This window comes from Mytilus trossulus, chromosome 1 (genome assembly GCF_036588685.1).
Source record: "Mytilus trossulus isolate FHL-02 chromosome 1, PNRI_Mtr1.1.1.hap1, whole genome shotgun sequence".
NCBI classification, from domain to species: domain Eukaryota; kingdom Metazoa; phylum Mollusca; class Bivalvia; order Mytilida; family Mytilidae; genus Mytilus; species Mytilus trossulus.
Window position 1 is genome coordinate 111,736,714 of NC_086373.1, and position 23,769 is coordinate 111,760,482.

At 31.0% G+C, this 23,769-nt stretch overlaps 1 protein-coding gene across 1 annotated transcript; it reads left to right on the forward strand.

Annotated features, from left to right (window-relative positions):
• The first annotated feature begins 13,302 nt into the window (after positions 1-13,302).
• LOC134711780 (uncharacterized) lies at positions 13,303-17,464 on the forward strand. The gene is made up of 2 exons (XM_063572653.1): positions 13,303-13,439; positions 17,016-17,464. Exons 1-2 carry the CDS (start codon positions 13,377-13,379, stop codon positions 17,442-17,444), a joined length of 492 nt encoding a protein of 163 aa, XP_063428723.1. The 5' UTR covers positions 13,303-13,376; the 3' UTR covers positions 17,445-17,464.
• The last annotated feature ends 6,305 nt before the right edge of the window (positions 17,465-23,769 follow it).

Here is a 23,769-nt window from a genome sequence, read left to right on the forward strand (position 1 = left end):
AATTTTTTCAGGTTGTTATCTTGCTACCATGTTATTTATATGTCTGAATTTTTAAATATAGTGTGCCCTCTGTAGTGGTAACATGTTTAATAACTGATCATCAAGGTATTCCCTAACAACTTTTAAGAATCGTCTATTTTTCTTTTTATTGTAGATCGGCTGCTGTAAACTTTGGGTTTTGAGGTTGTCACGAAATTCAAGTACTGGATAACACAGTACGGGTTGATATATAAAATAAACTGTTCTAAACAACCTTTCAAATTGCATTATTAACTACATGCTTAGAATGAATGAGTAGGTTTCCATGATTATTTTAGTGGATTAGATTTTCGCCACATGAATGTTTTACATTTCTGGATTAATTTTCCTAAAGGGGTCTGTTGAATTATAAACAAATCGATTAAGTCTAGAACTTTCTTCTTATCTTTTTAGTTACTAATATTTTGTTAATTATATGTTTTTAATAATTTGATTTTGGATGTAACGCGTCTTCTGTTATGAGCCCATAGACATAAGTTAGACATGTGACCGTGACGTCATCAACGTTTTTCATGGTTTTCTACGATTCAAAATAGAATTTAGAATTAAATCATAAGAAATGACTGTAATATGCTTTCTGTCTATTCCAATTAACATAAAAAATGTTGTGCACACTGTTATTTTTTTGTATGTTATTTCTTCATAGACAGAAAAAATGCTACAGTCATTCCTTAAAGACTTTGGTTTTGTACTAAATTAAAGTCTCCAGTTATGACAATTGTCTGTTTTCTTACAGTAGTTTTAAGTATGTAGTTTTAGGTAATGTAGACGAAACGCGCGTCTGGCGTACTAAATTATAATCCTGGTACCTTTGATAACTATTTACACCACTGGGTCGATGTCACTGCTGGTGGACGTTTCGTCCCCGATGGTATCACCAGCACAGTAGTCAGCACTTCGGTGTTGACATGAATATCAATTGTGTGGCCATTTTTATAAATTTCCTGTATACAAAGCTTTGAATTAATCGAAAAACTAAGGATTTTCTTACCCCAGGAATATATTACCTTATCCGTATTTGGCACAACTTTATGGGAATTTTGGATCCTCAATACTCTTCAACTTTGTACATGTTTGGCTTTATAACTATTTTGATATGAGCGTCACTGATGAGTCTTATGTAGACGAAACGCGCGTCTGGCGTACTAAATTATAATCCTGATTCCTTTGATAACTATTTATATAAAAGTTTGCTGTATCTTTGTTTGGTCCATATACGATTATTAGGGTCATTCTCTTTTCTTCGATTTCCATATCAATTCATTACAAATTTCCTTCATCTTTTTTTTACTTTATGTTTTTAATACTGTTTTATGTCAATAAAATTGTTACCCTTCTTACTGTACTATAAAATTTTCAGTAGTTTACTGGCTCATTTTTTGGGGAATTTTGGATCTTCAATACTCTTCAACATTTTGTTTGTTTGTGTTAATCCTTATGTAGACGAAACGCGCGTCTGGCGAACTAAATTATAATCCTTGTACCTTTGATAACTTTTACCACGTCTCTCACTTAAAAAGAATCACTGTCTTCAATATACACAGGTTTACTATCATTTTCATCATCACATGACTTACTTGGCCGGTACAAACACAAACCGCTTTAAAGTTCTTGAACTTTATTTTTCATTCTGGAAATAGGCAAACCATGTTTCTTTTTTTTTTTATTAATTTCTGAATTATTTTTAAAATGATTTATCCTATAATAAATTTATTGTCAAATATTACTTAATGTCTAACCCTTCTAATACCCATGTATAGCTGCCTCATTTATAAAAAAGGACCCTTAGTATATTACATTGACGACCATGAGAATAATATACTGATAATACTAGTATTGACGAATTTATGGTTGATATTTAAACAAAGGTATGTTACTGATATTTATGTATTATTCATATCTTGAAGAAAAACATGCGTGTCAACGGAATTTCAATGCTTAAGAGAGAGATACATTACCAGTGAAGCTAAAAGAAAAAGTTGTTTTATCAAATTCCCTTTTTTTCTCGCCTCATCAGACTGTTTTTTGATAAGCACCTATACAATAGAGAAAAAGAAAAGTGGTCAAGTACAATAGCCAGAACTGTTATTTAATTTATTGCATTTGTAAGCTTTTTAAAATTCGTACTGCCTGTTTATCTCAAGTAATGCATGTCGTCTAAAATAGCTAATGTGTATCTCTACTTAAATGTGCTTTGTTATGCAAGATTTAGTAAGGTGAATATACATTGTAAACAATTAAATCTTTACGTACATTGGATCGACGAGACAACATGAATGGCCATTTAAATTTGTTATATGTGATTAAAGATTTTTTTTAATTTTTAATGCAAGGTATGTTATTTTATGTAGCTTACGCTGTTGATAGAAAATCTATTTCGATTTTGAGTAAAATTAGTAAAAAGAAAACATGTATTGAGTTCTAACTTCAGTTTATTTGTAGGGCAAATTATGTTTATTTTAGTTTAAACATATTTTATTGTTCAAAGCAAATGGATTAGACACAAGTTTTTCAACTTAGTTCCGTCTTCTCCATAATATACATGAATATACATCACATTATATAAATTTGTAATTTTCTAATAAATTATCTTTTACGAAGTGAAAGAAATGTTTGAGCGTTAATTTTTCGTTCGCTCCAAGGTTAAGATTGAATGTGTTCCGATTGACCATCAAAAGTTTAAAGATGTTGACCAGTACTGACATAATTGAAACAATTATTTTCAAATTTCATTCAGATATCAGTATTCAAATATGAGTAGAATAGAAGTAAGAAGCAATTTGCAAAATAGACATGCCACATTGTAACTTTGAGATAAACTAAAAAAATTAATAGCAACACATACTTTATTTAAAGCAATTGATATCTAGCAACTAGAGTCCACTGATAGGATTTAATGTACAAGCAGTATATAAAATTACGACAGAGAATATACAGCAAAAATATAATTTAAGATTTTTCCGCAAGATATGATAAATAAAGCGTTGTTCTTTTGTGTGTCTCATGGTTTTTTTTATCCATGTCACCGGGACAAAATGTTGGATCTGTTAAGAGAAGTTTGAAAATGTAAATAAAGATTATATGCAATGCTAGTTTTTAACTCACAAAATTCCCAAATCGACCACAGTTGAAGTAAACATATATAAGCGACTTACTTAAACCTGTTCTTTAAGACGAGTTTTTTATATTTGCTATTGACACAAAATCATTCACAGATATGACAAATGAGAGTGATGTTGAAGCAAATGATATTTACTATCAGATTTAGATTATTTATAAATGGAAAGAAATTTGGCTTCAAAAGTATCACAAGTACATATGTAAAGTATTTCCCTTATATTACCCATAGAACACTTATACCATTAGAAAATATGAAAAGAAAACAGCTGTAAATAAATATAAATAGTCAAAAAGACATCAGGGTGACATTCGGTTGATAATAAACTTTAAAATTATATTTCAGACGTAGGTAAACAATCACTATTTGATTATTTGGAATATCTTAAAATTTTCACTTCTTCTTACTCCATTTGTAAAAACTTCAAGATTTACCTGTATTATTAAAAGCACTTTTTTTCTAATGTGAATATTTCGCAGTGGTGTCTTGTCATGGCTTTGTTTGGACTTGTTTGTTTACCCTTTTTGGGAATATTTGTCCTATATATTTTATTAACTGTGCATTTGCATTCAGATATCGCCGATGAAATTTATTCGTTCATAGCGTATTAATTTACGTTTTTTTTTATTGAGTTAGGCCTGCCAATTGATATTTTATCGTGTTTTTTCTATGTTGAGATGTTATGCTACTGTTTCTGAAAAAGGGAGAAGGTTTGGGTCCATTAAAACGTTTAATCCCGCTGCAAATGTTTGCACCTGTCCTAAGTCAGGAATCTGATGTACAGTAGTTGTCGTTTGTTTATGTAATTGATACGTTTTTCTCGTTTCTCGTTTTTTTTATATAGATGAGACCGTTGGTTACCCGTTTGAATGGTTTAACTTTAGTAATTTTGGGGCACTTGGTAGCTTATTGTTCGATGTGAGCCAAGGCTCCGTGTTGAAGGCCGTACATTGACCTATAATGGTTTACTTTTTTTAAATTGTTATTTGGATGGAGAGTTGTCTCATTGGCACTCACACCACATCTTCCTATATCTTACTATTGTTAATTTTTGAAGACGAGCATTTCCAATCCTTGATAAGAGAACATTTGGTCTACTATAAACGGCACACATGTTTACATATAGAATATTCCAGTTGTGAGAACATTAAAAACGAAAAAATATTAAGTCAAACAGAACTTTGAAGCAGAGCCAATAAAATGTTGCCACAGCTGGAGAACATGACTTATGAAAACATATTGCACACGTAAAAGCTGACCTACTTAAAGCACTAACCAATGAAAAAATCTACCAAAGCTAGCATAAGTAACTAGTAAACTATTAGAAGGTTGTTTTCATTTTTATAAATATGCTTGAGATTGACATATTTTAAATCCATTCATATTGGGCAAATATACTAGTCAAGAAAAGAAACGATACACGACTTGGTAATAAAATTTATCAAAAAGTATTTAATACAAAACAAAATGATATACACTTTTTTTAAAAGCTTTCATTTGCAATGTATGCACATGTAATAATGAAAATCAAATCTTGTCGGAAAGTTTCTAAATTACGTGTAAATGATCAAAGAGTGCAAATTAGTTTTGCGGAAAGTTGAAAAAAGATCGACACATCATTTTCTAAGCACTAAATTAAATTTCAAATTTGTTTAAAAATATTCAATATGATAGTCAAGTCATGTTCATGATGTAACTAATAGGTTGAAATAATGATTTTTCAATTCTTTGGGAAAAAAGTGGTTTTTGAAATCTCAAAAAATGCTATTTTCTTTTTTTTTATTTTCGTCTCAAGTTCATGCTTTAGATATTAAAACAACACACAGTAAATTTGGAACCTTTTGGACTAGTTTTAAGATTGCTTCCGCTTTTTGAAGATCACTTTACACATACTGTCTAGGGTAAATCAGTTTATAATGTATACATTTTAACGATTTCTCGTAGGACCAAACTTTGCTTAACAAATAAACAAAGAAACTGTATGATTTTTTAAAACAAATTGACGGCAAACACTGTCTTTACCTTCAAATGAGAGGTTGACATCATTAGTTGGTACTTCTGTTTTTCAAATTGTCGTTTTATGTAAATTTTGTAAAAAGAAAAAACCAAAAAAACGAAAAACGTCACAAAAGAAAAAAACAATTTTTTAACGGATTTATATTTCCATAATGATTAAGTATTACTACCTTCAATATTGGTCCAATGAACGGAAAACTCTATCTTTAATTTGAAAAAAAAGTCTTGTATCATTTCTTTTCTTGACTAGTATATTTAGAAAAAAAGCTATGATAAAATAAAGTAATTGGTTTATTTGAATGTGAAATAAACAAAAAGAAAAGAAACCTCCTAGAAGAAGCTAGTAATTAAGGTCCATAACAAGGAAATACTATTTCATGTTTACGAATGGAAAACTGCGTTATTTTTTTTGTTTGCAGATAACGCAAAGAAGTGCATCAAAAATGTTTTCCTCCTTAAAAGCAAGCTTCTTCAGACAAATACCCAGCACAGTGGCTGGTGATCAGCAAGTGACTGTAATTCGTGGCATGGTAATTTTTGAAGATGGACGTTTAATAATTATTGACAGCAAAAACATATGCTTAAAAATATTTACACCGCCATGGTACGATTATTTACTTCAACAACCTTTAATCGACGAACCGCGAGGCCTAACCCTGTCTGGTGAAGATGAAGTAGCAATAACATTCCCAGAAAAACGGGAAGTACGACGGTTATGTATCAACAAAGCAAATGAGGTATCAACACAGAACTGTTTTGAAGTAAGAACAAACCCATATAACATATCTTATAGCAAGGATACGTTTGCCATTGAAGTTGGAGAGGGTGACGATGGATGTATTATTATAACAGATATGGATGGAAACTTGTTACGCTTAATTCCTTTTATTGGCAGAAATTTCTGTCAGTTTACTGGAAATACTATTCGTTTAGGTCACAACAATATAACTTCTACTATTTATGTTGTTGATCTGGTAAATGAGTGCGTTAATTCCTTGAATTATGACGGGAGTTTAAAATGGACAGTTAAAGTCAATAGTCCAAGGGGTATTGATGTACGTGAAGATTTATTATTTGTCGCCAGTAAATCCGATAACTCTGTTATACAAATAAGAACAAGTGATCGTCAATTCACTGAATTGTTGACAGCCAAAGATGATGTAAACCAGCCAAGATTTATTTGCTATCAACCAAAAGCAAAGAAATTGGCAGTCGAAGTTGGAGGAAATTTTCTGAACGTGTATCAGTGCTCGTGAATTGATATTGACACGTTTTTTAACTTAGATTCAAGTCTAAAACAAGATGTTTCCTTAAGACACACATTGGTATACTATACACAGCCATTGATATTTTTGAAAAACACAATGAAATTTTATAGTAGAATAGAATTCATAAAATACCAGGAGTAAAACATTACACAATTGGAATGATAAATAACACTTGAACACACCCGTGATACCGCGGGTCCGTGACTGATTAAAGTATATAACTATGCGTAAGCCTTACTTTAGTATTGGTATTGTCATCTGATAATGTCATGCCGATTATAAGATACACAGTTTCCTCTGCTTTCAAAATCTTTCTGTTTAAACCCGTCGACCTGGAACTTATCAATTATTGGTAATTTTAATTATTTGGAAAACAAAAGGTCCTGGCACGATAAAATTTAGAATGGAAATGGGGAATGTGTCGAAAAGATAACAATCCGACCATAGAGCAGACAACAGCAGAAGGTCACCAACAGGTCTTCAATGCAGCGAGAAATTCCCACACCCGGAGGCATCCTTCAGCTGGCCCCTAAACATATATATATATATATATATAATGTAGGACTCAAATCTATGGTGGGTTCCAAATCTATGGCAGATTCCTAATCTATGGTAAATGTGACGTCATGCCATCCCAATTCTATGGCAGATATTTTGCAATCCTAATCTATGGCAAGTTTTGTAATTTCCTAATCTTTGGCGGAATTTTAGTGTGTCCAAGTCTATGAAAAATGAATTGCAAATGGAAAATAATGCAGTACACATACGACCATTAACTTGCATTATTCAAACAAGCGAACGTGTACGACAACGGAAGCATGTCTATAAACATTTGTGAAATAAACAATAAATACTGGTCAACAAAATCATGGCGGCAAAAAAAAAACCCGTAAATGATGAATTCATAAAAAAAATACAGACTTCAAGACTGAAATGATGTGCCTCGTAAAAATAAACATTTTCTAATCTTTGCATTCATTTAACCAACTAGTAACTAACATTAAGTCCCTTAACAAACAAGAAGGTGGATTTTTAATAAATAAAAAAAAGCTGGATAAATAAAAAATAAACAGTTTGAATGTTCAAATAATATGTTATTCATCGTTATGGCATCTTTTTTTATTTTATGACGATCTAAATAAAATTGGTATCCGTTAATTTCATGTTTCACTTTATAAGCTTTGCCAACCGAAGACAGTAAAATGTATACTATGATAACTCCTTTTCTGAAATATCCGTTACTGAAAAAAAGCGGTGTCCTTGTTCATCGCGGACTTCGACCGGTACAGCACATTGTGTCCCTTTTCTGGATAATGGGTCACATCTTTATGTAGACCATCGCCAAATTGTTGTCATCTAGAATGGTGTTCAATTCTATGGGTACCGCCATCGTTTGCAGCGGCGACGATGTAATATGGCGTTATTGCATTGCGACGTTATACGTTAGATCTGCCATAGATTTGGAGAAAACAAAAATCTGCCATAAATTTGAGTTGTTTGTCGTTTATAACGTCACATTTGCCATAGATTAGGAATCTGCCATAGATTTGGAACCCGCCATAGATTTGAGTCCTACATATATACTAGTTCAGTGATAATGAACGTATGTTTTAATCAAGAGCATTGTCCTATATTAATTATAAATAAAGTTGGATTCTTTGATTTGCTGTTTTACGTCATGCCCGCTACAAATTGAAAATTGTTCCTATACGCATTATTTTAAGTCCATATTTATAGTAGTCGTATTGTCATCTTAGAAAGTGTTACTGATTAAAATACTGCAACAGGTAACGATTTGACAATGAATTTAGTAGTGTCAACTCTGTGTCCTAAATTCACCGTTTGGTGGTGCACCTGTAAGAGACGGAACGTACGGATAAGGTAATAGGTGACAGGTGGATATACTATTTGTATCGGTATCGGATTCGACCCGGAACTTGTTAATATTTAGCAATATTAATTATGTGGAAATCAAAGGGGCTTGGAGTGGTGTAATTTGTAATCTACGACAATCCTATATCAGTTATTTATAAAGATGAATTCTTTGATTTGTCGTTTTTACCCCATGACGGCTGTCAAATTGGACCTCGTTATTTAAGAATTATAGATACTAAGAATTAAAATTACGACTTTAGTCAATTTACTGTTCATATATGATAGGTTATTTATCATGGTTGTATGTGGACATATGGTTTTAATCCTCCTTTGTCCGTTGATGTTTGATTGATATTTAACCACATTTTCTTGCTTTATATAAGATATGCTTGTATCAAAATCTCTAAAAATCTTGAATTATGTTAGTTGTTAGAACATCCGGGTTTTGCACCGTTATGCTTTTGTAAATTCCAGGAGAGATTTATGAATGTATATGTAAAGGGAAAATAACATACTAGCTCTTGAACGAATAATATAAAATAAAACAATTATAGGTCAAAGTACTGCTTTCAACACGAAGCCTTAGCTGACATCGCTTTTCGTATAGATACTACTTCGTTTGATTTGTGATTGTATAGCAGGAATTTCTTAGTGTTAAGTCCAAAATTCTATAAAAAGTCTTTTTAGATTTTCGCTTGAATAGGTTGAACAAAAAAGCTTGTACGGATTTCTAGGTTGAAAGAGTTCAAGTCTTTTTATACGCATAACGTCTTATTTTCTAATTGAGGTAAGTCTAAAAAGGAAACGAACGCATTGAAATTTTGTAATCGGGATAGAAATAATTCATATATTAACATATGTCAATAATAACTATCGGAAAACACAGATACCAAAACTTAAATACATTGACAATACGGTGTACAAAGGGATATAACTCTAATTCTACTTCGTACTTTTAGGGGTTTTTTAAGCATTCTTTTAATTGATTTGTCAAAATATAATCAAAAAGGCTGCATGGAACTGATAAGCTAAAAGTTTAAAGATATTGTAGAATTGGTATACAGATAATATACTAGTCAACAAAAGAAACGATACACGACTTTGAAATAAAACAATATAAAACAAAATGAGATACACTATTTATAAAGCTTTCATTTGCAATGTATGCAAATGTAATAATGAAAATCAAAACTTGTCGGAAAGTATCTAAATTCCGTGTAAACGCTCATAGGATGCAAATTAGGTGTGCGGAAAGTTGAATAAAAAATCGACACATAATTGTCTAAGTACTAAATAAAATTTCAAATTTGTTTTAAAATATTCAATATGCTAATCAAGTTATGTTCATGTTGTAACTAATGGGTTGAAATATTGTTTTTTCTAATTTTTGGGAAAAAAAAGTGTTTTTCGAAATCTCAAATCAACGCTTTAGATATGAAAAACAACACAGTAAATTTGGAACCTTTCGGATTAGTTTTAAGAGTGTAACCGCTATTTGAATATCACTTTACTCATACTGTCTATGGTAAATCAGTTGATAATGTATACATTTAAACGATTTCTCGTCGGGCCGAACTTTGCTTAACAAATAAACGAAGAAACTGTATGATTTTTAAAAACAAATCGATGGCAAACATTGCCTTTACCTTTAAATGAGAAGTTGTCATCATTAATTGAAACTTCTGTTTTTAAAATTGTCGTTTTACGTAAATTTTGTAAAAAAAAATCGCAAAGAAACGTCACGAAAGCCCAAAATTATTTTTTTTAAACGGATTTATAATTCCATAATGATTAAGTGTTACTACCTTCAATATTGGTTCAATGAACTGAAATCTTTTTCTTTAATTTGAAAAAAAAAGTCTTGTATTGTTTCTTTTGCTGACTAGTATATGTGTTATGATTGCCAATGAGACAATTAACTATCAATTGGATACTTAATTTTAAATTGATCAAAACATATTTTGTTTACAAAACTCAAAACCGCACTTTATACCGTCTCAACCGAAACATCGTATTTCTACTGGCAAAAAGGACTGTATATAGAAAGATGATGTGATATGATTGTTAGACAGATTTCCATCAGCGACCACATGACATAGAAGTCAACTATAGATCACTGTACAGCCTTCAACAATGACTAAATCCATATTGCATAGTAAGCAACGAAATGACAAATGTAAAACAATTTAAACGAGTAAAATTAACGGTCTGATTATATACAACAAATACTAGAAAACTTACGGCCAGATTTATATACAAAATAAACAATGAAAAACAAATATGATGATACAGCAACAAAATGCAACCACTAAATCAAATGCTCTTGACTTTGAACGGGAAACTTATTTGCATAGTTTCTTCTTGTGTTATACTATTAAACTACTAAACATGTTAGAGGAGGGTTGGCGCCCGCTGATCGACATGTTTAATCTCACCGCTTTCTGTATAGAAATGTCCCTAATCAGGACCCTGTAATATTGGCGTGTCGTTTGTTGCTGTTTAAGATTGGTTTTCATTGATTTTTTTGTTCATTTATTGTACATAAATCAGACCATTAGTTTTATCGTTAAAATTGTTTTATATTTGATATTTCGGGGTCTTTCTGTGCCATCTTGTCTTTTATGGAGAGTTGTCTCATTCCAATCAAACCACATCTCATTATCCATCGTTTGACCACTCATCATTGTGTACAGTAACTGTACAATAAATTGATCAACGTACCATAATTAGGTTATACGAGCCCAACATGCAGACCTGAACGCTAATAGCAATCAATATATGGGACAGTATAATTCTTATTTGATTAATACTTTTCCAAAATGGTTGAATTTGTTCGGAAATTTTGTGTACTAAGTCACGAATATGACAGTAGAATTCTTTTCGCTCAGTTTGACCATATAGTACATCATTTGGATTTGTCAGGTTTTATATTATTTTTATAGATAATGCGTTTCGCTCGATTTGGTTTGTTACCCCGATTTTGTTTTTTGTCCATGGATTTATGAGTTTTGAACAGCGGTATACTACTGTTGCCTTTATTTATAGACTTTTACTTTTTTAAATATACGTTTTTGGAATATTTTCATATAATTGACGTGTGGTTCATTTTATCTCACGTCTTTAGTTACTGTTTGTGGATTATTTAAAATCTGTAAAATATTCAGTAAAGTTGTAAACAGTTTAAAGGAGTGAAGTAAAAAGTAAAATCACAAATTACAAATTCCGATCGAAATTCAAAACTGAAAGTCCATAATCAAATAGCAAAATCAAAGCTCAAATACAACAAACGATTGGAAAATAACTATCATATTCCCGACTTGGTACAGCCATTGTCCTATGTAGAAATAGTGAGCTAAATCTGGTTTTAAAGCTAGCTGAGTAAATATCTCACTTGTATGACAGTAAGTTCTCATCGATGAGACCACCTGACTTTCTATTTAAATTTGGTTTTTTTAATAATATATGTCATGTATATATTATAATGTTATCTATTTATATATAAGACTGATTAAAGGAATATTGCTTTTTCTGTTATAGGTAAGTTATTTTGTGAATAGCTAAGTCGATAAAAAAAATGGTAAATGCATTAGATTTATTTTAGAATTTAACATTTGTGGTCACTTGTGTTGGTATCTGCCATAATTATGATAGTGCAAAAAGGATATGGTAGTTTAAAGGGACTAAGATGGCCGCGCCTGGCGAATGTGTATATAGATTATTGGTTTGTACTTATCGTTTCATAAACACGTCTTTATTATTGTACAAGTGTATGTTGGTTTTCAATACAAACCTCCTTAATTAAAGAAACAAGAAAAACACTAAAACTTGCGCAAAATGCAATGCAATACAAACAGCTTATGCCCCCAATCTGATTTGGTTCGATTGATATATCCTCCAAAATTAAAAATTAAGCAACACCATTTTTATTTTGAAATTGTAATGTTTACCACCTTCGTAAAAAAAATGTTTTTCCACTTTTGCATTATAGTTCATAGAAATTGCAGTAAATGAAACAAATAATGGCATCACATTGGCAGAAAACGTTACGTTGCTTTCATGCAATATTGGGGTACACAAACGTAAAAGGTAAAATAAGTGATTAAACTTCCCATATAAACTGAATCACATAAACAGAAGGAAATGCTATGGACTTAACATTGTGTTATCTTTAGTAGGGTTTAAAATGCATTTTATCAAATGACTGTTTTTAATTTAACGGTTATAAACAAGTTTACTTATACGGTATGACCAGGTACAATGTTTTTGTATATTAGTATACATGTCAAATCTTGTCACATCATTACTCGATATAGAAAAAGATTGTATACCTAAAGTATCTAGAGTATAGATAAACTCATCATAGATACCAGGACTAAATTTAGTATACGCCAGACGCGCGTTTCGTCTACAAAAGACTCATCAGTGACGCTCGAACCCAAAAAAGGTAAAGGCCAAATAAAGTACGAAGTTGAAGAGCATTGAGGACCAAAATTCCTAAAAGTTTTGCCAAATACAGCTAAGGTAATATATGTCTGAGGTAGAAAAGCCTTAGTATTTCAAAACATTCAAATTTGTAAACAGTATTGGAATTCATTTTGAAATTTATTTAACAAAGAGAGTCGTCTCACTTAATATATTTTAAATGATGTGTATCTTCTTATTTTGATGTTGACGTTTGCATTTGTTGATGTTAAGTGTTTCTGTATTTTGCTTACAGTTGGTGTGTTTCCCTAAGTTTTATATAAAAATGAAAATGTGGTATGACTGCCAATGAGACATTTCTCCACAAGAAATCATGTGACAATTAAAATCAATAGGTCACAGTACGATTTTAAACGATGAGTATAGATCATATCGCTTAGTCAGCTATCAGTTGATTGTAACCTGCGGATTTCGGTTTTGTTTAATCGGATTATGAGTATTGAACATCGGTATATTACTGATGAATTCATGTTATACCATTTTGAGAATGCCATGTGTTGTATATCGAGTTCTTACCTTGAACCCTTATATTATAGAAAAACAACTTAATCTTCAAGTGACAGAAATCTTTGCTATTTATGTCATCTAAGTCATCAGGACAGAAACAGAGAGTAGTAGACAGTGACCAAGCCCAAGTTACGGTAACTATTTTATGGTTCTTTTGTAGTACCAATTTATCTTTTCACCAATTTTAATCATATCCCCTGACGCAAATAAACCAGTATTAATCAAAACTTACAGGAATAATGTGTAATTAATTATCCTATTGAACTGCAGAATCGAATCTTTAGAACCTTTGTGAAATGACAAATACTTTACATAGATTACCAATTGGTGATGATTGGATGTTTCATTTTTGTGAAGTCAGTAAAATGTAGACCCAAATCGGTCATATGAATGGCGATTTCATCTTTAACATATGGTTAAATGTGGTTTTAAGCAGAATTAATCCTTTCCTTTATATATTAGACTGATATGCAACCAAAAAATGCTGCGATAGTTTCGGTATTGTTCAGACAATTATTTTGCAGCCAATTCAGTATTGGTCAATAGGTTTTCGGACAGTTCAATATTTTGTTGATCTGTACACTTAACATTCTAAACAAAGACTAAACAGATGTTTAGTGACAACAGGCGCATTGCCTAAACAGTGCAGATTTTATTGCATAAGATAAAAAGTCTGAAAATTTGCAGGATTATTTATTGTTCAACTTTTGAAAGCTGTTCGGATCAACTAGACCGTTTACACTAAAATTCGTTTATTTAATGAATGGATGTTATTTAGTTTGAATTCATTGAGCACTAAAATTCATTTGTGACTCTTCTCATTGAATAATCCGCGAAGCGGATTATGTTAAATGTGAAGAGTCAAAAATTAATTTTATGGTTCAAAAAATTTAAAATAAATTATTGCCATTCATTTGAAACAAATTTCTATCAAAAATAAGACTCAAAGATATATATTAATACGAATAACAACATACAGATGTTTGTGTATGAATACACAACGTTAGAGTGGGCGTGTCGCCTTTGATAACATTGAAAATAAAGCTAATTCTTTTAACCAATCAGAAGACAGTAAATACACCAAATCTATTTATAAGCTTATGTCAAGTCTTGAAATACTTTCAAGTAAAATATTTCTTAGGTAATGTTCATATATGTTACGGTCTAAATTACCCTAAAATTGTGTGAGAAAGTGGGATAATGGTATGCAGAATTCAGGTAAATCCATTTTCAAATGGAAGTTTTAATAATTAATATGTTTTATAAGAGAGCACAAAAGTATGTCTTTCTTAATGATATTTAAAAAAAAAAGAGAAATGTCTCCCTTTATCAAGCAGAAAGTTTTTGTCAACAAAACTTCTGTTTATGTTCTGTATGATATCCACCGTTATATAGAACCTTTGAAAACTATTTACACCACTGGGTCGATGCGACTGCTGGTGGACGTTTCGTCCCCGAGGGTATCACCAACCCAGTAGTCAACACTTCTGTGTTGACATGAATATCAATCATGTGGTCATTTTTATAAATTTTCCTGTTTACAAAACTTTGAATTTTTCGAAAAACTAAGGATTTTCTAATCCCAGGCATAGATTACCATATCTGTATTTGCAACAACTTTTTTGTAATTTGGATCCTAAATGCTCTTTAACTTTCTATTTGTTTGGCTTTATGAATATTTTTATATAAGCGTCACTGATGAATCTAATGTAGACGAAACGCGTTTCTGACGTACTAAATTATAATCCTGGTACCTTTGATAACTAATTATATATATATATATATATAAAGAAGATGTGGTAAGATAAGATTGCCAATGAGACAACTCCCCACAAGAGAGACCGAATGACACAGAAATTAACAACTATATGTCAATGTACGGCCTTCAACCATGCGCAAAGCTTATACTCCATAGTCAGCTATAAAAGGTCCCGAAATGACAAATGTAAAACAATTCAAACGAGAAAACGAACGTCCTTATTTGAGCACAAGACATTTATCGAAAGACAAATATGTAACACATCAACAAACGACAACCAATAAATTACAGGCTCTTATGTTCGTTTGTAATTTGTAAAAAGTAGCTGTGACGTAATTCATATCATTTCTTTAAAGAAAAAAGGTAAATATAATGTACTTTAATTGAAGCTTTTTGAAATGTAATTGTAAACTACATATATAGCATTTTTGAAAGTAATTGACTAAATCTATATCATTGAATAACCTTTAGCTTGCGCATTTATATCGTTGCATCAGTAATTATCATTGCTATTTTACCATATCTGATGTTAAGATTGATTTAAAGGTGAACCTTTCGTTCAAAAAGAGGTTTATCTGACCTTTACTTGTTTTTCTTGATTGGATTATTCAAAAGAACAGTTTCAGTGATAAAATGAGTTTGTCGGATTCTATAAGTAAAAGAGGGGCGAAAGATATCAGAGGGACAGTCAAACTGATTGATCGAAAATAACTGACAACGCCATGGCTACAAAATAATTAAAAGACAAACATACAAAGTTAAAGTTGGAACCAATTGGTGGTAAAATAAAAAAAGGGTTAATAAAGGCAGCAGTAGTTTGCCTTTGTTCAAAAGTCATAAATAGATTTGAGAGAAAAAAAATCATCAAAAAACAAACGCCAACACGCATAAAAACAAGGTATTTGATAACATCTGTCATATTTCTGACTTAATTGGTATATGACATTTTCAGAAAAAAAATTGTGTGTGGAAGCTGGTTTAAAGGCTAGTCCAACCGCTTTAAATGACAATGTAAACAAAGTATGATAAAATGTCAAAACTACGTGACAGAAATACAGACAAGAACATTCTTCACACAGAAACGCACAAACAAACAATATTGTAATCGACACAACATGCGAGCTGCAGAACAACAACGAACATCTTTAATCAACGACAGACACCATAAACTTACGTAACGAACATGCAATTTCGATCTTTATTCAATTATTTTCCCTAAATCAGTCAGAACAGAAATGTAACCTTATTCAATGTTCACTGGCAAATGTTCAGTTTTTGTTGGGTACAACAAATTTTCCCACAAATTTTCCCATGTGATGAACGATGACCTATAGATGTTAATGTTTGTGTCATTTTGGTCTTTTGTGGATAGTTGTCTCATTGGCAATCATACCACATCTTCTTTTTTATATTTCGTAACTTACGGTTATAGGGCAGTTGTTTATCCTACAATAAGATATCGTAAGGTGTACATATTTTTCAGAAAGAGATTGTCTGACGGTGACCTTATATATGCATGAATCATTTATAATGATTTATGTGACACTTTGAGCAGTTCAGCTTTGGCAGATTGGTAATTTAGATTTGTAAATATAGGCAACAGTAGTATGCCGCTGTTCGAAATTCATAACTCGATTTAGAAAAAAACAAATCCGGGTTAAAAACTAAAACTAAGGGAAACACATCAAATATAAGAGAACTACGACACAACAGAAACACAATATTAGAATGTAACACACACAGAAACGATCTATAATATAACAAAGGCAATTTTCCTGACTTGATACAGAACATTTTAAGGAAATAAAGAGTGGGTTAAACCTGGTTTTGTGCAACCCAAACCTCCCGCTTTTATGGCAATGTTAAATATAACATTAAAATGACAAAATTACATGACTGGACTACAATACAAATATATGTAAACAGGCATTATTCATTGATTTCTTGACAGGTAATGGAAAGAAGTGCATCTAAAATTTTCACCTCTTATAAAGCCAGTTTCTTCCGTCAGATACCTAGCACAGTGGCTGGGGATAAGCATGTAACTGGAATACGTGGCATGGTCATTTTTGAAGATGGACGATTGATAGTTATTGACAGCAAAAACAGATGTCTTAAAATATTTTCCCCTCCATGGTACGACTTTGTACTTCGGCATTCTTTCAGTGACGAACCCCGAGGCGTAACTATTTCAGGTAAAGATGAAGTTGCCATTACCTTCCCAGATAAACGGGAGGTTCGGCGATTCAGTATCAATACCGAAAATAAAGTGTCTACCCAGAAAACGTTTGAAGTGCGAGAAAAACCTTTTAGTATTTCGCAAAGTAAGGACACTTTTGCCATTGAAATGGAGAGGGCAAAGATGGGTGTATTATTATAACCGATATGGATGGAAATTTCTGGAATAAGGAGAAATTTCGGCCAGTTTACTGGAAACACTATTCGCTTAGCGCACGATCACAAAACGTCTACTGTATTTATTGTTGATTTGGTCAATGAATGTGTTAATTCTGTGAATTATGAAGGAAATATAAAATGGACAATTAAGGTTAATAGTCCAAGAGATCTTGATTTACGTGAAGATGTTTTGTTTGTCGCAAGTAAATCCGATAACTCGGTAGTTCAAATGAGATCAGAAGATGGCCATATAACTCAGTTGTTAACAACCAAAGATGACATTAACCAGCCAAGATTTATTTGTCATCAGCCGCAGGCAAAGAAACTTGCTGTTGAAGTTGGTGGTAATGTTGTTAACATGTATCAGTGCTCTAAAAAGTGAATTGAACATCAATGTTTATCAACGTACGATTAAGATACAGATTATGTTGAGTCAAGTGTAATTGTTTAATTTCCAATAACAATTATAACAATGGCAGATAGTCAAAGAGAAAAATTAACATTTATATAGATCACACTTCATTGTCCTAAAGAATACTGCTTTTTTCAGATTTGTTTTTATATTTGTATCAATTTTTTATATCATAATAAAAACAAAAACAAATCTCTCCAAAGTTTTACTTGTTTTGTGTTTTTGTGTGTTAAGCTTTCAACATTTACAGGAACTCCTGCTATTATATACTATTACACCAACCAATCTTTCCAGATAAACATTTATGTATTTATAGTCACAGTAATGTATTGATCTTTCAGATTCATATGTCTACCATAAACTGACAATAAAAGAATAAATTTACTTTCAACATATTACATGATAGTTTCTTTTATACAATTTATTATTTATTCTATCAATTGAGGAAAACGTGTTCATGTTTTTAATGAGCTGAATGAATTTTGACTACATCTGAATGAACGGTATAACAATAAACACTTTGTCGTTATTTTTTTTTTTATATAATTTAACAGGTATCTTCAATATAAATGTTCTGCATATTTGCATCTTTTTTTCAATTCATAGTTATAATTGCATGGAGAGCAAATATTTGCTTTTAACATCCCGTTGGTAAAAATATACATAAATAAAAAGTCATAATTTATATTAATTATTTCAGATTTTCAATTATATCAAAGTATTAAATATTGCTCTGAGGTTGAAAAAATTCTGTTAAATCCAATAATAAGTTTTTTTTCTCATTTCTTTGTTTCGTTTTTCGCAAGAGTGTTTTCTTTGTTTCATCGGCAGACAAGAAGATCGCATGATAAGTTCTGGTCAAACTATGCCTATCATTATGCCTTCGATGGTGTGTTCGGGTCAAAGTTTGTAAATATATAATACCATGTCAACTTATAGACGTCAGAAAGCCGTGATATGCAATTTTATTAAGAGCTGAGCAGAGTGATACAGACAATGGGAACACTTATAAATGTTTTAATTCTACCGATGATTTGTGTCGTTATTCCATTTCTTTCTTCTTCTTTTTTTAAATTAAAACATGTACTAAAAGAGGGACGAAAGATACCAAAGGGACAGTCAAACTCATAAATCTAAAACAAACTGACAACGCCAGTAGTCAATATCAAAACTTTTAATCTAATTATCTGTTATATGTGACGATTTGGATTTAGTCTGTTAGTGATGTAGCAGTTGTTTTGATATATACGTAACCAGGGACTTTATATACTTACCAAGATAGTATAAAAATTCCCTGCAAGAAATAACCTTTGGCATAAGCTCTACTGAAGATAAAAAAAAACACTGTCTGCGTGTATGTCTAGAATTTTAGTGAAATCTACAAGAATTATAGCAAAAACAATAATATCACTTGAATCATATATTATCCTTTCTGTTAGAAATTTAAAAAAAATAGGCAATAGCTTTAACATCATCCAAATAATTTAGATAAATATCGTCAACATGCAGTAGTGTACTATCTGAAGAGAGAAAAGCATACTGTTCTATGTAAGTTAAATACCATTATATTATCTTTAACGATTTATTCTAACTTATTTTGACAATAGTCATAATTACACATAATTCTATCTGATATCTAAATATTGCATATATATCTCTATGAAACTGTTAATATTTTTTGCATTTTATCAACGTTCATTCATTGTAAGTACTTTGTCTTTTATCTTGATTCTAGCATAAGTTTTATGTTGAGGATGCATGCATTGGAGAAGAAGCTTATCCTTTTTACGCCTCACGTATCTCTCCATTTTTCCTGGCCGAGATTTGAACATCAATAAACTAATGTCGACTTTATTTAAGAATTAAATGCTTCTTTTTTGTAACTTCATAGGTTTGTAAAAGCTTTGACCAAAGTACATTTTTTTTATGAAGCAGGGAAGTTAAGGAATAACTGGATATTGCAGTTAGCCAAGCGGAATAACGTTTTATGATTAAATATACATCTAATGTAATTATTTGACTGTATTAGGCTACATGTATAGTAGAGAATATCCAAGATAAATAACTACAGTATGTACTTAGATTTTGCATTATTTGTGGAACACGAAGCATGCTGTAGTTAAAACAACCAGTAGTTAATAAATCATTTTTATTCCTATTATTTTCAATAATAAAATATATATATATATATAAATATTAACGAAATATGAGTGTGAAGAAGATTATTTGAATTTGTATGATTCACCAGAGACATTGTATTATATGTCTCTGAATTAACAAATCGAAAAGATAAATTGTGCATTTAGTTAACCTACTTTCAGATAAAAAAAAATGCATTCTTAACAAACATATTGTACTTTCGGACAAAAAACAAGACTATTTTTCTGCATTGATAACTTTTCATCTTTGGTAACGTTTCAGAAGCAATTGCGTTTTGAAGTATATATCTATATATTCTATAATGTGTTTTTATCAAATCAAGATTTACTTGAAAGTGTGTTGCTGTAACATTAGTCATCGAATATCCTGAATTGAGGATCCAAAAATGGTTAAATTCAAATTATATCACATGGATAAACGCCGACATAATGGATAATGTTTGCTCTATGGTGTTTTTCTTTGCTTGTACGTCTATATTTCGCGAGATAAGTATTATCTTATATATTTGGAAATTGCTGTGGTCATTTTTTAAAATAGTGACCAGAAAGTTGACCACAACTCAATAGACGTCTTGGTAGTTCCGTTCTATGAAAATTGACAATCAGGTTCAGTCAGAAAAATGAAGGACAGCAGTAGTATCCCCATTTTAAAATATCGTAATAAAGGCAACAGTAGTATACAAAAGTTATAAATCGATTGAGAGAAATCAAATCCGGGTTACAAACGAGAGAAACACATCGACTATACGAGGGAAACAACGAAACAGCAGAACACTGAAGTGTAACAAAAAACAACCGTCGACAATGTAACATACACAGCAAAACGATATATTATTGTAACTTACACGTACACAAAGTATGAAGAATATAAAAATTTTTATGAATATACAAATATATATGATACAAATCTATATTAATATACAAATTAATCTATATTAATATACAAATTAATCTATATTAATATACAAATTAATCTATATGAATATACAAATCTATATGAATAAACAAACATTAGGGAATCGGATGATGTTCTTAGGGACCAGGAACGGGTATGTCAACTCGATTTAAACCAAATAAAGATAACAGGCGATACTATTAGTTACATGTATCTTGGTGTAATCAGGGGTGTACAGAATTTTTCACCGTTTTTTTTAAATTCATACACCCTGAGGCGCAGCCGAATGTGTGTATGAATATTCAACAACGGTGTAAAATTTCGAACACCCCTGATTACACCAGGATAACGAATTTATTTCTTATGAACAATTCCTTTACTCATTTTGAAAACCAGGATGTAAAATTGTCAAAACGGTAATGAAAAATTTCCAGCGTAATATTTTTTCAATGTCCTTGTTGCTGCACATTGTCAAATACTTTTGTGTTTTAAATTTTTTGTGTTCACAAAAAAAAAATTTTTTTTTAGCATTTTCTTCTTATATTTTTTTTTCTTCATTTTTTTTTATTAATTTTAACAAAATTTCATTTTTATTTTAAATTTTGGAAAATTTTTATTTATCCCCGGGTGAACAAGGGTGGGGTGTTATTTACACCGGGGTAGTCAACCAATCAGATTGCAGTATTTTTGCTGCATAAAAAATAAGAAATGTTCCATGCTTAATAAGTAATATAAGTCCGGTAAATGTGTAAAACGAAAATTCCGTAGACAAATGGCAAAATCAAAAGCTCAGACACATAAAACGAAAGAAGAGACCTCCATTTTCCGGGCATTGTCTATTTTACTATCTTTAAATTAAAGTCATATCTTTTTAAGGCAACGACTATTCCTGTGTGATTTTTTTTATGAATTGTTTTTCAACAATTCTGAAACATTAAGCATTGTCGAATTGGCTGACTGTTCAGGCGTTTGGGGAAGAGACTTCCATTTTCTATATTCATTTTATTAGAAGCATCATTACAAAATAGCTACTGGTGTGGTATACACAAAATCGTATGGATAAGAGCCAAAAAATGAAAATAAGTTGAAACATTAAATGATATTGACAAAAACAACCAAAAAAAAACCACAAATACAAACAAAAATGTATAGAAAAAAAGGTCCATTCTCTTCCTTCCCTTTGTGGCTGGTTGGTGTGATTCGTTCCAATTTATGTGAGTGAAACAACACAAATTGAAGTTTTTAACGACCTTGACTGGCTATACAGCACTTGCGCGGTCGGATGAGTGAAACTAAAGATAATCTTACTTTAAGAGCCCCCTCGTGGAGTTTTTGATTATGTGATTACTTGGTCGTATTTATAGGGGGTATTTTAATGACAGCTTAAGCTCAAATATAACATGATACTTTGATTATTTGATAATCTATGACTGTATTTGATTATTTGATCATCTAAGACTGGATATTTGATTATATTGTTTAAAGAAACTATAAACGATTATGTGATTAATTAATAAACAGCTGCGCCATGAGCGCATGATACGCCCGACGTCTTGTGTGGAAGTTTTATGCAATAATCATAAATAGTTTCGAGAAAGTTTTAAGCAATAACCATATATTGTTTTTGAGACACGGCGGGACATGTGAAACCCCCAACCCTGTTTTTTTTTTTTACAAAAAACTAAATATCACTAAAATAAAATTTTGAATCCAAACCAAAAAGTATACAGATCTTTAGATTAATATAACAAAGAAGTGTGTAAAGTTTTAAGCAATAATCATGAATTATTTTTGAGATATGGCACGACATGTAAAAAAAACCTCCCCTGTTTTACAAAATACCAATAACTCCAAAATAAAGTTTTGAATAATCACCAAAAAGTATACAGATCTTAAGATTAATATAACAAAGAAGTGTGTAAAGTTTTAAGCAATAATCATAAATTGTTTTTGAGATACGGCACAACATGTAAAAAAAAAACCCTCACCCTTTTTTACAAAATACTCAATAACTCAAAAATGAAATTTTGAATCATCACCAAAAAGTATATAGATCTTTAGATTAATATAACAAAGACATGTGTAAAGTTTTAAGCAATAATCATAAATTCTTTTTGAGATATGGTGCGACATGTAAAAAAAACCCTCACCCTTTTTTACAAAATACTCAATAACGCAAAATTGAAATTTTGAATCATCACCAAGAAGTATACAGATCTTGAGATTAATATAACAAAGACATGTGTAAAGTTTTAAGCAATAATCATAAATCGTTTTTGAGATATGGTGCGACATGTAAAAAAAAACCTCCCCCTTTTTTACAAAATACTCAATAACTCAAAATTGAAATTTTGAATCATCACCAAAAAGTATACAGATCTTTAGATTAATATAACAAAGACATGTGTAAAGTTTTAAGCAATAATCATAAATCGTTTTTGAGATATGGTGCGACATGTAAAAAAAACCTCCCCCTTTTTTACAAAATACTCAATAACTCAAAAATAAAATTTTGAATCATCACCAAACAAAAAGTATTCAGATATTAAGATTAATATAACTAAGAAGTGTTTAAAGTTTTAAGCCATAATCAAGAATCGTTTTTGAGATACGGTGCGACATGTGAAAAAAAAACCTCCCCTGTTTTAGTTACAAAGTGCCGTAACTCAAAAAGTTTTAATCTTATTTTCACAAAAAAGTATACAGATCATTTGACAATCATAAGAAACAACTATGTTAAGTTTCATGAAATTTGGATAAGTCGTTCTCAAGTTACGGTGCGACATGTTTACACCGGACAGACGGACAGACGGACGGACGGACAGACATACGGACAGGCAGA